We start from the raw sequence: 18,144 nt of genomic DNA on the forward strand, positions 1-18,144 counted from the left end.
AATTATTTGAAATTAGTGGTGGTTGATGAATTATTATTTACCACACTAGTCTCTGGAGAGGTGTGAAACAGTATATATGGATTTATTTAGAAGAGGAAATAGACAGGGATCTACAGGGATAAGACAATTTGGCCGATAAATTGATGTATGTCCTCAATGATTATACTGAAAATTAACCCTTCAGTAGATTACAATTAGTGGTTTAAACGATTCGACACTCGATCTATTTAATTAACAAACCAATCAAAATTTAATAATAGTCCCTAAAGTTATTAATCCAACGACGAATGTTATTATAAAACTTTGGGGACTAGTGTAATAAACAGCCTAATGTCCCCTACCTCTCTGGGAAAGAGAACTAAAGGTTGATTCTATGAGCTCATACACATTTACACTTAGATTATACGTTTCTTCAATTCAGCAAACTTTAATTCTTACAAATTTGCACATGTATGTTTTACATATAAATGTAGAGAGCAAAATACAATAAGGAAGGGAACATTTGGTTGTTTATTACACTAGTCCCTAAAGTTTTGTAATAATCTTTTTCTTATTCGTTAGCTTAAAAACTTTGAGAGCTTTTACTGAATTTTGATTGGTTGGTTCATTAGGTTGAAAGCACTAATTGTAGTCTACAGAAATGACAACATATTTTTTTTAAATTGGTGGGTGGACTTTATTTTTTTCTTGTAAGGGTGTACATACAGCTCTCCCCCCCCCAAAAAAAAAAAAAAAATAAAAAATAAAATAAAATATAGCTTTTAACATTTACTGGACCTGTAAAGAAAATCTATATGGGTTTAGCGGTTAGCGAGATCCTTCATTACAGACAGACAGACAGTAACACAGCCATCCTTTTACTTTTGTATTGAATTGATTGATAATAATAAAAGTTACTAATTGCTTTGGTCAATTCAATTCATCTGCTGAAGTATGTTTTGATGTTTTTAATAAACCAAGTTATTTAGCTTTATCAATTTAATACTCTAACCCTTCCTCTCTTTACAGGGAAATAGGAATGGAATAATGGGCATTTGATTCAATCTTAGAGTTCAGCTCAATATCTTTAAAACCAGATTTATTCTACAATTTAGGTAGAACAATCTTATTAGATTTGGATAATCAGAAATAAGTATATGTTAAAAGAAAGATATTTAACATTGGGTTATCATGTCTCATTTTTCTGTGAATAGTCTGTAATTGATCATAAAAGGTTTGACTTTAGAACTGGCAGTTTCTTTTAAAATAATAACAAATTCGGGGTTAGTATTCATATTGCACAAGGGGTTGATTAGAATAGTTAATTACAGAAGTATCACACTAAAATTTCTGTTACATGCCATCCATACTGAGAAGAAAAAAAACTTTTGGTTACAAACCAAAATAAACTTTATCAAGGTTATTTCAAATGGTCTACTAGTATTTGTGTTGGTAATGTTCAGTAAGATTCGTCTGCTTGGAGAATATTTTTTTTAGCGGCATTCTATGCCTTAGGCTCAAAAGAAAAGTTGCACATGTTCTAGTACCCAAAGTCTAAGAAAAGCAGAAATATGAATTTTGGGTCCATTGCCCCATCCCTATATCCCAGTATCTTCATCTTAGAAATTAGAAATCCACTCAGGGAGAGTCTATAACGGTTGAATAAATTTCCAGTATATGACTTAATAAAACCGATTAATATCTGCTGGATTAGAACTAAATCTGAAAAATCATGTAAAGCAATTACAGCTGAAAATTTGTCGTCAATTTAGCTTGCTTATATGGACCTCTTCCGTTGGTCACTTCGTTTATCTTGCAGGAGGGGAGGAGATGGATGGGGGTATCATAAGTTTAGCCAGCTTTGAGCGTTACTTTATCCAAGACCAGGAAAATCTGGTGCAACATCCAAGTAAAAATATATCAATTTTGCAATTCTTTGAGTTTAAGTAAGGCAAAGAGCATAAAAATGAATCATGTCTTGTACATTAAACATATTCAATACATACATATAAGGTTTATTGAATTAATCTAATTAATTAAACATATTACTTAATGTTTATTAAACATTTATACGCTTCAATTATTCACTTATTTGTATCAAATGATCACCTAATGCAAAACTTCTAATACTAAATATTTTCATTTTAGGATACATAAACTTAATATACATCTAAATATAAAATAATATCAATATACAAGCCACCATTTTAATTGAAAGCTCTTTATAGTGCCCATAAAAGAATTGACGTATTACAATACAAACGACTAATGATATGCCATTACACAGACTAAATTATCCATGACAGGCCAGTATGTATTTTTAATTGACCAAAGGTAGGCAAGTCACATTGTATAGGCACTATGAAAAGCTTCTTTTAATTGTATTGGAAATTTTAAATTTGAGGGTCAAGCCAAATAGAAAAATTCAAAATTTAAAGTTTTGGGGTAACGTTGAACCGACCTTGCTTTTGGTTCAAAGTCCCATAATAGATTCTAAAAGGCTAGAGGTAACTTAACTATCCTATTATATATGTTACAAGCATACTTTAACATACAAACTACAACAACAAAATCGAAACACTTTGCCAAAGAACAGAAAAAGGAAACTAATTTGGTTCAATCCTCCATACAACTCTGCAGTAAAAACTAACATTGCTAAGGAGTTCTTAAAGCTAGTTGACAAACACTTCCCTAAAAACTCACCACTCCATAAATACTACAACAGAAACACATTGAAAGTTTCATATTCAACAATGGCTAACATGGGAAGTATAATCCAAAGCCATAACAAAAAACTACTGGGTGAATCAAACCTACCTACAGAAAAGGGTTGCAAATGTAGAAATCCACAAGATTGCCCCCTGGATGGAAAATGCCTTACAGAAAGTTTGGTGTACAAAGCCCTTGTCACAGATGAAACAAACCAAACTAAATACCAATATATAGGGCTGTCATCTGGACCTTTTAAAAACAGATACTACAAACACTTGCACTCATTTAGACACAACAACAATGGTACTAAGCTTTCTGACTGCATTTCAAAGCTTAAAGAACAGAACAAGCCACACAGCCTAAAATGGTCAATAAAAGCCCTTGCAACGACTTACAACCAAAACTTCAAGAAATGCCAATTATGCCTGACAGAATGCGTTTCCATTGCCCATGCTTCAAAATCAACCACAACATCACTCAACATGAGAAATGAAGTCCTCAACCACTGCATACATCGGAAAAAGTACTTACTGGACCAAACTTAACCTTGTATGGCCATATTATAGCAATTTTTTTTTATATATATCATGCATAATATTCATTACTACAAAGTACATATTGCCTTTTTATGTGTTTAATAAGAAACATTAGTCATAATTAAATGGTAAAATTTAAATACCTCACCACCTTTCCCCTTTTTTATTATGCAAAATCACCCCCCCCTCATTCCTTACCTCCACTTGAGGAAAAAAATCATCTTTTGTTTTTTAATAAACAGTATAAAACTTATGCTCATTAAAGCATCATGTCTTTTTATATATAACCAACTGAAGATTGTTTTTTAACATGAAACACTGTGTATTGGACTTATCAAATAAAAATATCATGTTTAATTAAACTGTGTTGATCACTCTATATTATATATAGTAGTAAGCTTTTTTGTTTGTAGCGAAGGATCTCACTTACAGTTAAGCTTCTTATAGGTATCGAGATGGTTTAAGGCTACTTTATTTTTCAACCCATTTTTAAAAAAATACACTATTCTATTTTTATAATAAAAAGCCTGGGTTTTGTTTTAAGCTACTTTTAAGCACTTCCGTATCTCTTTGAATATAGGTCCCTAGATACTAGAGGCGAGGCTTCTGCTGTTAATAAGAAAGTAAAAGATGGACTATATTTAGTGGTGACAATAACAATGAGATGGTTTTGAACAAAAGATAATCAATATTCTCTTTAATGGATATAGGATATACGTGGATATATTGACAGGGGAAAATTTGTCGTCAATTTAGCTTGCTAATATGGACCTAATATATTGGCCATTTCGTTAATCAAGTAGGGGGGGGAGAGAATGGGGTAAAGGGAGTGTATAGGTGGGTATCGTTATTTTTGCCAGCTCAGTGCAATACTTTATCAAAGTGCATGAAAATCTGGTACAACATCCAAGTAATATTATATCGATTAAATGGCTATGTAACCTGAACAGGACACTTACTAATCAGCATCTTTTATCTGACTAATTATCATTATTTTTACAATAATTTCCTCCTCTGTGTGTTACAATAATTGACACACAGAAAACTGTCCCGAATTTGTATTAATTTTGAGGAACAAGACTCCAGTTACGTCATATTTTTCTTTCCCGAAAAAGGGAAGGGGGAAAGAAAAAAAAGGGAATTGGGGAAGAAAAAAGAAATGGGAGAAAAGGGGGTTTTCCCCATCTCTTTTGAAGAGATTTTCTTCCCCCAATCCTATATCCTACGTATATCCTATAATAATTGCTATGCTATACAAATAGATAGAAATTACTAGAGCAACAAAAATATGATGTTTTATTGAAGAATTTCTTTTTGAAGATCAATGTATTTTAATCACTGCAGTTTAAATGCCCCCCAAAAATCTGCAAAATTGGGGGTTAAATAGTTTTTAAAATAAAAGTAAAAGAATAAATAGGGCAAGAGCTGTATGTAACTCTACCCACGGGTTGGAGACCCCGTGCCGACTTTCAATTGGGTTTTTGAATGTCAGCCAATGGTGTCAGAAGCCAAGTTGCTACAAAAGTGCAGAAAGCAATTTGCTAACAGACGAAAACATCCACACCACTTGGGCCAGGAAGTTGTCTGGGATTTACATCTATAGTTTTAAATTTATTGGCGACATGACAAGGATTTCCTCAGCATAGGTTGATTTTTGAAAGAAGTCTAACCTCAGTTATTTATTCCCTTTCCCGTGATTAAATGCACTGTTCAGTTTAGTGTTCAGAGTATTTAACTAAGAAATCAGTAAGTTTTTTTATATTCAGGGTTAAATCATTAGTTAGTAGGGTTGAAAATTTTTAGTTTTACATACTAAAGCAATAGGATGTCTTTATGCATAAATGTCCGTAAGAATCTCGTAGAATGGATTTATTATTACTTGGATCTTACACCAGATTATCCCGTATACTAATAAAGTGAAACTCATAGCTGGCTAAAATAACGATACCACCCATCCACTCCCTTTACCCAATCCCATAACCGCCTACTAGATGAACGAATTGACAAATAAATAATCTCTACCCAACATTCAAACTGTCAGTGTACATGTTTATGAGTTGCGCTTGTTTGGGCCAATGCAAACCCCTACTTTAACTATTAAAGTCACGCACCTGCCATAACAGCAATGCAATGGAAGAATTTTTAACGTTTTTAGTTATATTGTGGTGTTAGGCCGAGATTCGAACCTATTGATTACAAAAATCTGCGAGTTTTTCGGTCAATTTTTCTTTTTCTTTACCTCGTTATGAGTTTGTGTGGGATTGGGTTTAATCGACAAAAATAAACTGTAACACGAGACTTTTACTTTTATACGATTCAAAGGAAAATCAGGGAGGGAGTGGACATTGGGCTGTTTATTGCACTAATTTTCTTATTCTTATTTCTTTTCGAGAACTTTGGGGACGTATTTGAATTTTCATTGCTCGGGTAAAGTTGGGTGTCCAAACGTTTCAACCACTAATTGTAAATTATAGAAGGGAAAATTTTGTAAATCATCATTGGGATTGTACATCAATTTATCGGCCATTGTCTAATCCCTTTAGATCCCTGAAGGAAAATACTTCAATAAAAAAAGGGAGGGAGGGAACATGGCAGCAAAATTTAACACTAAACAGCTAGTAGAAAGGTATTTTATAATTTTAAAAATATTTTCAATGAAAATTTTAAAATCAAGGTTTTACCTTAACTTTAAAAGTTATCGCATATCAGCTTATACCAACAACGAAATTAATTCGGGGGGAAATTACGAAACCTGAACGTATTTTCAGCCGCTTTTGGGGGCAGTATATGATAAAACTGACGACCTTTTTACCTGCCCCCCAAATATTATTTTTTATAACTATTCCTGGGCGCATATATATTTTTTCTTATAAAGAAAGGGTTTGAGTTTTGAACCAGATTCTTTCATTTTTTTGCGCAGGTAGTCTAAACTTTTTACTGGCCTCTCAAAGTTACAATTTAGTGTATATATTAGGAAAGTATCTATATTAATATCTGAACTAGTGTGCATCTGACAAGTAGAATTAATTTACTGCACCATCTCTTGAAAGGATACACAATTTTTTAGTATAAAAGCTACTCCATAACTTTCATAGGACGTCTGAATAAAATAAATTGTATAGTGAATTCTTTTGTATAAAGGAATTATATTAAATTTTTTTGAGCTTTCTTAAATATCAGCCTAGTAATCCATGATAGAGAGACATACGGACAATGTTTGTTACACTACAGATCGTGATTGTAAAGGATCTTAATAAATTAATTTCAGAGCTTTGCATCTGATGGATGATATAATTCTTGATTTGTTCTTATTCTCTGCAGAAGCTTCCAGTTAATTCAAAATTCTCAACAAAATTAGAGATCTAGAATAGTTATTTTATTCATCGTATTATAAACGGCTTTCCGCGGATATAGAATGTACAATAAGATTAAAACCAGTTTTTTAAGCTCCTAGGTGCTGAAGGCACGGGCTAAAAAAACTAGTTTTAATCTTATGATTGTACATTTTTATATTAGTAAAAAGCTGGATATAACACGATGCTAGACATAGTTTTTTCGTATGGATGAGAACCGGTTCCTATCCACCGGATTCGAATAAATACGAGAAATCAATATATTATTACTTGGATGATGCACCACATTTTTATGTACTCTAAAAAGTGATGCCTACAGCTCGCAAAAATAACCCACTCCTTCTTGATGAACGAACTGACCAATAAATGAAGTCCATATTAGCAAGCTAAAGTTTTCCTGTCAATATATCCATGTATAATGTATATCCTATATCAATTAGTGCTTCAACCTATTAATGTTTTCAAGGGATATAGACAATGGCCCAATGGGATAAGACAATTCATCAATTCCAGGGACAAGGATTCTGACAAAGAATTATCACTCTAATTCCCTTTAGTTACAACAGAAAATAATGTTTACGTCACTAAAATATCTAAAAATCTTCAGCAATTTCTAGGGGAGTAGCCGCTAGTGATGTATAAAGTAGTAAGGTTTTATCTGTCTAAAGTATAAGATTTCATTAACTACCTAACAGATCTTCAGACAAGTCCCGGGAATTTTTAAGTCTTAGATGTTTTAAGGCCATAGATCTACCCTACCAATCCCCTTTTTATAATAGCCCGTAGATGCTAGAATCGCAGCCGCTAGTAATAAAGCTATAACATTTAAATCAAATGATAGAAACAAAGATAGCAGAGAAAAATATTGTATTATTAATTTAAAAAGGTCCAAAATACAGAAGTCATTAAAGCAACGAAAAATGTCATCACATGTTAACAATCACTATTTACAATTTATGCAGTTTACATTCGATTAATTAGGCTTTAGTTAAATAAAATTGTTAATAATTAAGAATAGATCAACATGTTTCATTTAATATTCACAGTAGATCTCATCAATTGATTTAAAAACATAAGTTCAGTAACGACTTAATCTTTACGAAGGTAATAAATAGCCAAATCACGAGAGAAAAAAATTAAAAATAACGTCATCAATTAAGGGGCAAGGCTAATGTTATTTCTACAAAAATTTCAAATGTTATGATAAATTTTATTTTCTAAAAACCTTTACATTGATTTTAAATGAAAATGATAATTATCCTTTATAACTACTGCTATTTTTTCTAATATGTAATCTTTAACCTTTTTAAAAATCATTTTTTGAACCCTAACTTGGAACTCTAAATTGAGCCTTTCATTGATATCATGAAAAAAAAACAGGAAAAAAATTTAGAGAGATAATTGGGACACTTTGACATATATAAATTCCAGATTGTTCTCCTATACGTTTAGGACATCTGGTAAAACATGCCAACCACGGTCTAAATTGGAATAAAAGTTTACGCAACAAGAACTGTTATAATCATTATAAGCGCAACAACCAATTGAAGAGTTTTTTCTTGCGATACATGTGGATTGGAACGTGTTAGAATAGCTCAATATATACGAAAAAAGTAAGTGAATTGAAAACTTATTAAAATAGAATTTAAGTTTCTACGATAGTTTGACGAATCAAGAGAGTCTGACACATCCTAGCTAAAGAGTAGCTACGCTACAAAAAAAAACAGAATCAAGTGCAGTTTACGGTAAAAAAATTCTGGTAACGATTATCTCAAAAAATCTATGAACTTTAAGGATGCAAGCTGCCAAACGGCTGAAGTCTTTTTCGCGCATTTATGTGCAGTTGCACTGTTAGATAATTGTGCATTATTTGTCGGTTAAAATATTCTGCAAGCATAAATTATACGCTCCACCGCTTGGCCGTTAGCAGCCTTTAAAGGGAGGGGGCGAAAGTGACACTTTTTGAAACCAAAACTAAAAGTTAAAGGAACTCGACTAAAAAAAAGAGTTACAGGTCTGACATTTTGCATGGCAGTTGCTTTTTAGGGGTACAATATGGAACTGTAAAGAAACGGCGTCGCAACCGCTGAAAACCGCCGAGAAAAGGCAAAAAAAAATTCGGCGGGAAACGGCGGTTTTTGGCGGTTGCGCCGCCGTTTCTTCGCAGTTCCATATTTTACCCCTATAAAGCAACTGCCATGCAAAATCTCAGACCTGTAACTCTTTTTTTAGTTGAGTTCCTTTGTTTACTTTTAGTTTTGGTTTCAAAAAGTGTCACTTTCGCCTCCCCCCTTTCCAAGGTTTTTTGGGGATAATCGTTACCAGGAACAATTCACCATGAACTGCACTAGATCCAAAAACTAAATTTAACCTATACAAAAAAAACGTCAGGGTAAAAAATCACTAATAAAAACATGCAAATATTTAGGACATAGATTTTTTTTTGTAGATTTGTGCTATAAGGGACACGTGTGTTAAATTTTTTAAAAATAAATAAATAATAAAATTGAACAAGATAAACTTTTTCTTACAGATAAGCCTATTCATTCTTCAACTTCGAAGATTAAATATGAATCTATAAATGATATTAGCTTATCTTAATAAATTAAATATAAAGTTTGGGTTATTTTTTTTTCCTGAAAAAAAATAAAAATACGTTAACTATTTAAGCACCAACCTATTTAAATTTTTCAATTAAATCTCAAGTATTTGTAAAGGTATTTTTATCAACAACAAAAAAAGGTGAAATAATAATCTGTACTAGGTCCTAACTACAAATCTTATATAAAGGGGACTATGTACGAATGAGAGCAAGTGATGTTCAGCACCTTCCAGCAGAAATATGAAATGTATAACGAGTTAAAACCATGGTGAAACTTATTTTTTTTTTAGTTTATAAAACTACTAGCGGCTTCGCCCCTAGCCTCTAGAGGCTTTGCCCCAAGATGTAATGAACTTAATTTAATAAACCCAATTTTAGATTTAAAAAGAAAAGTAAATTTTTATATAACTATGTTGAAAAGAAACTTGCCTATTATATTCACACAAAAAATACTGGAAATCACTCATGGAAGGTGCTTAAAATCATTTGCTCTTATTCGTGCATAGTTCCCTTTACCACTGTCGAATGATAAAACAATGACATAATATAATGAAAACACAAATAAATTATTACATACGCTAATAATAATATAAATATTAGTTCTGAGCTGGATTCTTAAAGATAGGATCTGAGAATTGACTCGCTAGGTAAAGGGAATCCGAACCACAAAATTAATTCTGTAATAGTTATTTATCGTATTATAAACAACAGTCCTCGATACATGATTTCGGCATGGCTCAAATCTGGTTCTAATCCAGCAGATATTAATCAGTTTCGAAGTTATTCTGGAAAAAAAACATAAAATATTATGGTAAACTTTAAAAATTCTCGTATTCTACTATTTAAGAACCCACCTCAGTATATTTTTTTTGTACGAACGGATTTTATTCACTTTTAACTACAATTTAAGTTCATATTAATGTAAAAGTCACAATTTGTCTACATGACTTGAGTTTGGTTGTAAGATATGTTTTGTTCATTTTTGTTCATGCAATATTTGTTTCTCCTTAAAATACAGAAGTAACCTGAAATAGAAAAAGATTAGTTTCAATGCCAATTCAATTATTCTTTTGGAATTTTAAAGAGGGGATAACTGGCCTTTCATGTAAAGGCTTAAAGCAACAATAGTGTGGAAATTAATTCAAAGATGAGAAACAAAATTACCCCTTTTTAGATTAATATTATTTAAACACTAATAATTAGAAACCAATCAATAAAATAGCCAATTTTAACGCATAAGATTGTAAAACTTTGGGTACTAGTATAATTTACAGTTCAATGTCCCCTCTCTGCTGGAAAAAATATGAAGATTAACAAAAACATTTATCCTCCCTGTACGAACTAATGTTAATATTACCTAAACTACAATTAATCTAGAGTTGTTGATTCACATTAAGAGATTTCTGTTCAACTTGCCAGTTCTCATGATAGTGCCACCTCCAGCTCCGGACCAGGACTTACTCTTTGCTCTCATCTCTCTATATCTCTCCTACAATATTTATAGGTTAATGCGTATATAATAGTAGTAATCTATCTATTAAAGACAGTAATGCAATAGTTCTGTATCTCTCCTATAATACCAATAGATATATAGGGTAATACACTTATCAAAATATCATCCTATTATACAAAGAAGTTTATTTGTCTGTAGCTTAAGATTTCATTAACTACAGAACAGATTGAGTTCTTTATTAATGGAAGCTTATCATATCTACTTTCCAGGATGGTTTTAAGCTATTAGATCTTATATTTTAGTATTGGGATTGTTTTTCGCGAATTTTCTGCTTTTACTTCCATTTGAAAACAGAGACTCTTGAAGATAGGGGCGTAGCCGGTAGACCTACCTACAGGGTTTCGGATCCGCAAGGATCCGCATATTTTTGAGTCCAAGGATCCGGATCCGCAAAAAAATGCGGATCCGGATCCTTGGACTCAAAAAAATGCGGAAAAAATGGAAAAATCTACCTAAATTTATATAAAATCTCAGACATTCTCTTGATGAGAGCCAATCTTTAAGGTTTAGGTTCAGACTTGAAAATTAAAAGTATTTTTGACTTCGAATTAAAGAAAAAAATTTTTTTGAAAAATTTGGTGATTTTATTTTTATTGTCAAGGATCCGGAACCGGATCCGGATCCGCACTGACTAAATTTTGAGGATCCGGATCCGGATACAATCAATGCGGATCCGAAACCCTGCCTACCTAACAGAGTGTTAGGTAAAATACATTAAAGGTACTAAAGTTTTCCTTTAAATTAGGTGAGTTTAAGATTTGTTATGAAGTCAGGCAAAACATTATTTTAATTAGATGAGAGTCCTATTACTAAGACTTCAAAATTAACCGCACTTCTGTTTCCCTTAAACGTGATCTGTATATTATACCTAGCCTGTATACTTATTATTAATTTCCAGAAATGGTACGTGAGGTAAACACTGTACGTACACTATATTTAGAAACTTGATGTATACTTGGTCCTCTCGTAACCAATGCTTTATGATAAAGGAATGGACCTGTCACCAAAGGACGTCCAAGGAGGTAGGGGCATAAGGGTGCAATTGTGGCAATACCAAAATTTAGTGGCGTGGAGTGAACACCCAAAAACATATGAAAAAAAATAAAATGTATACCTGGTGTCTAGGATCATCCATAGTTGTGTAAGATCCGACACACAGATCCGGATACTGAGTGAAGAATTGTTTGTATCCCAGGTGGAGAAGATATATCTCCGGATGGTGCAGGGCCGGGTACACGTGCTGATTTAGTTGACGATCCCTAAATTTAAATAAGTTTAGTAATAAAGGATAAGACAAATTGATGTACGTCCCCAATGATCACGCACAAAATTACCCCTTCTGTAGATTACAATTAGTGGTTGAAACATTTAGACACTCAACTAAATAAACCATCCAATCAAAATTAAAGTCCCCAAGGTTGTTAAGCCAACGAATAATAAAAGATTATCAAAAATCTTTGGGGACTAGTGTAATAAAAAATCCCAGTGTCCCCTCCTTCCCTCCCTGATTTTTTTCATAAAAGCAGCGCTATTTGACATGAAACCGCCACCAAAACAAAAAGTAATTCGTTTTTTTTATACAATGCACAGAGGGGCAAAGATAGGATTAAAGTATAGTTAACGTGAGCTAGGAACTTAATTTTTGATTCATTGCAGACATAATGAAATCGACAGTTCTTTTTCTGCTATTTTTCAACTTCGTTGGTCAATGAAAATAGGGATTAAGCAATAAAAAAGTAAATAATGTAGTATGTAAAAAATACCTCTCTCTAAGTTTCCTATAGAAGTCAGGTCCACGTTGACTTGAGAATTCACAATGGAAAATGAGAATATCCCGTTTCTTCTGGCAGCTAGGGTTGTAGGTTGGCGGGGCCGTCAGAGGATTCTGTGGCAGGAACTCTTTCAAGAACTCTTCATCCTCTCCGTGTTGCCAGTTTTCTGCGTGTCTGATGTGACCGTCAGCATATTCGTACGCGTAGCGACAATCTATTATCCTAAAAAGAAAAAAAAACATTGATTTGATAATTTTTGGTTTAATTTTTGAAGTACTTAAAAAATGTTTGAAACTTATAAAGTTTATGATTTATTATAACGGAAGAAACATTGTACTTGAGAGTTTCAGTTCAAGTATGGGCATAAACCGTATATCGTATCGTATTATAGAAGACAGCTTTCCGCGGATACAAAAATGAAAAATCATAAGAATAAAACCAGTTTTGTTTGCCCCGAGATGTATTGATTTAACGATTTTTATTTTTATATCCGTGGAAAAGGGTCTGTAATACGATGCTATATATAACTTTTTAGTATGACAGAGAACTGGTTCTTCTAAACTACCGGATATTGATCGATTATTAATATTTCGAAGCCATACTGGAAACATGTTTAAACACCCAAAACTCCTGTACACACTCCAATTACCATACAAAAAAAAACTGTTTATAACTAACCTAAATGAATTGACTACATGATTATAATCTCCTTTAATCAGATGCGCCAGAGTATCACAAGAGATGCTCCGCAAACAAGGATGTCTCTTGTCCTCTATGGCAGGCAGCGCATACAATCTGAACAAAAATATTAGGTAATATTTCACTTGTTTAAGATTTGTGATATGTAGGATAAAAAATAAATATATGCTTCAATTTAGTCATTGTTGGTAAATAATAAATATGGATCCAAAGGGATAAGACAATGGCTGATAAATTCATGTACATTACCAATAATGATACACAAATTTACTCCGTCTGTAGAATTTAAACTAACAATCAAAATTCAATTAAAGTCACCAAATTCGTTAAGCCTACGAGTAAGAAAACGTTATTACAAAACTATGGGACTAGTGAAATGAAAATTCCCCTCCCTTGGTATATGTATAAGATATACAAAATTGATTCAGCTTGTAAAATCCAGTAAAGGAATTGATTCATTCTCTAGAATTAGAATTATGAATAGAAATACTATAACTGACCTTGAACTGTCTGGTAAAATATTGTCTACATTTTCTTTAAGCTCACAAGATTTCATTATACTAATTTCATTCTCTGAGTAAGAACGGAAAAACTTTGGTCTACTTGGTCCTCCACCCCCTGTTGTCAGCCTTGACGTGTTGCTGCTTATCGAGATTTCTAATGTTGCCGTTCTTGTCAATGTTGTAGTTGTAGTAATGACCCCACCTGCCGCTCCAGAATCCATGCGCTGGCGCTTGTTGGACACGTCATCACAAAATTCTGGACGTGGCGGCTCTGGACGCTTAAACCTAGATCCGGCAGTGTTGAGATCCGCCGGCTCGTTAAACCTTGACACTGGTGATCCTGTACAGGCTGGCCGGTCAAACATTGAGAGAGCTCGCCTGAACTTTCCACGACGTTGACCCCCATTAAATAATTTCCTAGTTTCTTTGAAGCAATTCATGTCCTGAGATTCATTTGAGGTGTCCTCAAATAATCCAGCTCCAGCTGTTAGCTCGGGTTTGTTCTTTCCATTATCAGCCTCGGGCATCAGAAACTTATTTGATAGTAAAGAAGTCAAGTCTATGCAGGGAGAATCCTCGTGTTTGTCTTCAGCTATTGTGTCCAGGGCAAAGAAGTCAAATCCGTCAGTCTTAGCCTTGGCCTCGTCTCGCTCTTTGTTGGCTCTTTCCGGAGAGGATTTGAGTGGAGTCACGCCATCCTCATCTTTACCTGGGGAGCACTCAGCAAGTATGTCCTCCAGCGAGGCAGGTTTCTTCTTATCCTTTGCCTGCTTGTCCAGGTCATCTAGAATTGTCTGTGAATTGTATCCGCTGTCACGTGAGTTCGAGTCTTCAACGTCATCAAGAATTTGAAAATCTGGCTTCTTCAGCAAGGACATCTTGGGCTTTTTAGCAGGACTCTGCCGCAGAACTAAATCGTCTGACAAGGAGGAAAATGATACAGCGGCAGGAGCTGATAACTTACGGGGGATTATAGAACTTTTGCTAGGCGATGGAGACATTTTGGCAAAGTTAAGGCTTCCAGTTTTAATGGCAACTTTTCTCGTGCGCTCAGACTTAACCTTTGCCGGTGAAGATTTGTAGCCCTTGGCCGGCGATTGCCGACTCCCAGCTGGCATTGGGAACGGCATATTTTCCTTGTTTGCCTCCGGGTCGCTGTCATCGTTGCCATGAAGGTCGAAGGAAAGCCTGGATGGCTGGTTTATCCTACGGGCTGGCTTATTTGTAAGGCTTGTGAGGGGTGTGTGTGGGTGTAGGCCAATGCTGGACAGTTTGTCCTCAGGGCTCGGGGTAGATGAGTCGCTTCCCATAGATAACCGACGCTGAAATGACAAAGTATTAAAATATTTAACAAAATAAAATCAAAACAGATATGAAAGGATGTATATATTTAACTAAATAATAGTGATAAGTATAAAAAATACATGGATGTTTTACAATGGAATAAACATTAGACTAGGCTTAGAGCATTAGTGGTTTGTATAAAAAAAAATTCAAAATTGAAAAAAAAATTCAAATTGAAAAAAAATTTTTGGGGCTCCTGTGTTTGTCCACTCCGATGTTTGTCCCAAAATTCCTGCGTTTGTCCACTCCGATGTTTTTCCACTCCTACGTTTGGCATGTAACCGTAAAAGACTAGTACCTTTGAATCTTGAACTGGAGTTAGACTATTTAGACTGGTATCACTGAGGTTGATAGCCAGATCTGTCATAGGACTTACACCTGCGTCTACTACACCACATCCCCTGAAAACAAGCAAAGTTGTTTAATTGAAAATTAGAAAGTAACAGGATGAGTGTCCGAGTGTGTATCTGTCTGTCTGTACCGAAGAATCTCGCTAACCGGTGAACTGATAGCAATAATCTTCACATAGCTCCTGGGAAGGTATTTAACTATTGGTAAGTACTGGAAGGTATTGGTGGGAGGAGTGTACCCCCACTCAAAAAAAATTAAGGGCGAATTGTAAAATAAAATTGGGGGGGGGGGGTGTTAAATTCAAACTCCCACCACCTCAAGTCCCCAATCAAGTGTTTGTATCTGTAGCTCTAATTTCAAATAAATATTAAATATGTTTGTACTTTCAATACGGGGAGGGGGGGAGGAATATTTTCAACAAATGAAAATCTCTAACTTTGTTAGAAATGCGTTTTTGGTATAGATACAATGTTTTTTAACAAAAAATTAAAATCTATGTTTTAATTGGTACAAATGTAACATTCGATCCATAGTGGGTGATATTCACGTACATATAAATGGCCTAAAACCACTACTGGAACTATGTGAACTCAACCAGCTCAGTAGTTTATGAAATCTTAAGCCACAGAGACAAAACAAACCTTACCTCTTTATATAATAGGATATGTGTTAACTTAATTTAGAACTAAAAAAAACAATATTAATAAAATACCTTGAGTTGAATTCAGTTGGGGAATCTAAAGATTGAAGCTGAAGTTTTAATCTCTGCTTCAGCAGTTTCTCTGGTAAAAAGTTGCTCATCTTTATAAATTTTTATTAAAAAATATTTAAATACTAAAATGTAAATGTAATAAAATCAACAGAATAAAACAACCAAAATTGTCATTAAAAATGCATTTTAACCTATCTGAAATGAAATATAAAGAATTATAATATTAAAAAACATAATTTTTTCACCAAAAAGTGCATTTTTAATCAAATAAAGCCAAAATATTTGTTTCATATTTTGTAATGTGGAAAAGGACGCGCTTCTAGTTTGAAATTGTGTGGAGAGGGAGGGGAGAGCAGGGGGGGGTGGTGGTGGGAGATATGGTGTGGAGTTCAACAATTCTAGTGGGGGGTTTGATGCATATTCTCGTATAGAAAGAGAGAGTCCTTGAGAGAGCAGGTAGACACATATATGAATTTGTATTTTCAGGGAGGGAGAGAACAATGGCAGATTCTTTGTTCAAGGGCCATTCTTTCCCAAATATTAACACAAAATACCAGAGACAAAATTTAAAACAAAAGTTGTTGGAAAGCTTAAGTTTAATGTCCATTGTTATGTCTCTGAATCCCTGTCCATTATAATTCGTTTTCTACCCTCTCTTTAAAACCCCCAGTAAGACCTTGGACAAAAAATTATATGAAATATTTTCCCTCAATACATGATTTTTCATATCTTAAATATAAAACAAATGCTGTTCTATTTATTTCAATATTAACTTACTGTATGTGCTTTACAAAATAGGGTTTATAAAAGCATGTTGTACAAATTTTTATGAAACCCAAATTAAAACATCTGCATACAATATATTATCAAGGGAGGAAATTTTATTTTTTCTCATCATTTAAAAAGAAAGATTATATCAGAAAAAATAATTAAAAATATAAAAAATTACTTTTAGTTTCAATGTTTCTAACAAATATACAAATTAATATATCCTATATAATCATAAGAAAATGTGTAAAAACTAATATTTAATAAATAACGGTTTTGGGGAAATTAGTGGTGTATTATAGGCTCAATGTTATTCCCAAAGTCGTCTTACAGATATTGAAATTTTTGGCGCAAGAGTGAACAAGATGATTCTTATACGCGACATTGTCAATTCATAAAAACTTTTCAAATTCTAGACAATTTTAGGACCTTAAAATTCTATAATTCAGTGGGTTATATTTATAATAGGAAAAAATATATATTCATATGAAATTTATATGGAATTTTAGTAAAAATATTATTAGAATTTGTATAAAATGAATAGATTATGGCTGGTTAGTTTGTTGACCCGCCTAAATCCAACAATAACATAGGAAATGGGAGGGGTATATAAAGTGAGATGGTAGGAAGGGGGTGGAAATACTTTCAAAGGGGTTGTGCACAATACTACAGGGGGAGGGGGGGGGGGGGCAATTAAAAGGTGAATGAGCCACCCCCCCCCCCTTATACACTTTCCTTTCAAGATATTTCCGTAAATAAAATAAAATAATAATAAAATAACTGTTCTTCTTATGGTAGAACCAAATATAGATCTCCCAAATATGCGCGCAATTTACAACATTAACATTTCAAATAAAAGATTCTATAAAAGTTCACTTTTACTTTTGAAATTAAAATATTTGTAGTCTTCGCCCCTATAATAATTAATGTCCATTAATATAAGCAAATTATTGTCGGTATGTACGTCAATCCGTACGTGCGGTTGGCACCTTTCGTTAATTCAGACATGTTAGAATTGTCCCTTTGCTTCCCTACAAAAAAAAATCTTCCCTTGATAAATAAGTAGCTTCCCAGTAACTGTAGCTTAGAACCAAAAGCTAGTTGAATTGGAGCGACCTTGACTGCAAATAACAAGCATAAAGATCTTTGGCCAAAACTTATAAATCTTATTTTCGTTTCTATATTATATAATACTTAAATTTTCATTGACCTATAAATAATGCAAATTGATAAAAAAAAACCTAAGATTTTTTCCAAAATAAATGACACATCCGCTACTAAAGCGGATTTAAGCAGGGAT

The 18,144-nt window shown here is 33.4% G+C and overlaps 1 protein-coding gene across 23 annotated transcripts; it reads right to left on the reverse strand.

Annotated features, from left to right (window-relative positions):
* Positions 1-7,432: 7,432 nt before the first annotated feature.
* LOC145316216 (uncharacterized) lies at positions 7,433-16,269 on the reverse strand. Of its 23 annotated transcripts, none has more exons than XR_013878362.1 (11): positions 16,077-16,269; positions 15,312-15,414; positions 13,667-14,991; positions 13,146-13,262; positions 12,459-12,689; positions 11,810-11,954; positions 10,540-10,671; positions 10,037-10,207; positions 9,699-9,760; positions 9,258-9,351; positions 7,433-7,562 (listed from the first exon to the last, which is right to left on the reverse strand). XR_013878362.1 is itself a non-coding variant. In XM_080156574.1 (8 exons), exons 1-7 carry the CDS (start codon positions 16,163-16,165, stop codon positions 10,570-10,572), a joined length of 2,112 nt encoding a protein of 703 aa, XP_080012700.1. In that variant the 5' UTR covers positions 16,166-16,269; the 3' UTR covers positions 9,694-10,207; positions 10,540-10,569. The 23 variants fall into 23 exon arrangements, 1 of the variants encoding a protein (XP_080012700.1); XR_013878359.1 differs by having other exon boundaries at positions 9,258-9,359; XR_013878356.1 differs by having other exon boundaries at positions 9,258-9,374.
* Positions 16,270-18,144: the final 1,875 nt, after the last annotated feature.

Source organism: Acartia tonsa, chromosome 4 (assembly GCF_053477335.1).
Source record: "Acartia tonsa isolate MP-2025a chromosome 4, ASM5347733v1, whole genome shotgun sequence".
In the NCBI taxonomy this organism is placed as follows: Eukaryota; Metazoa; Arthropoda; class Copepoda; order Calanoida; family Acartiidae; genus Acartia; species Acartia tonsa.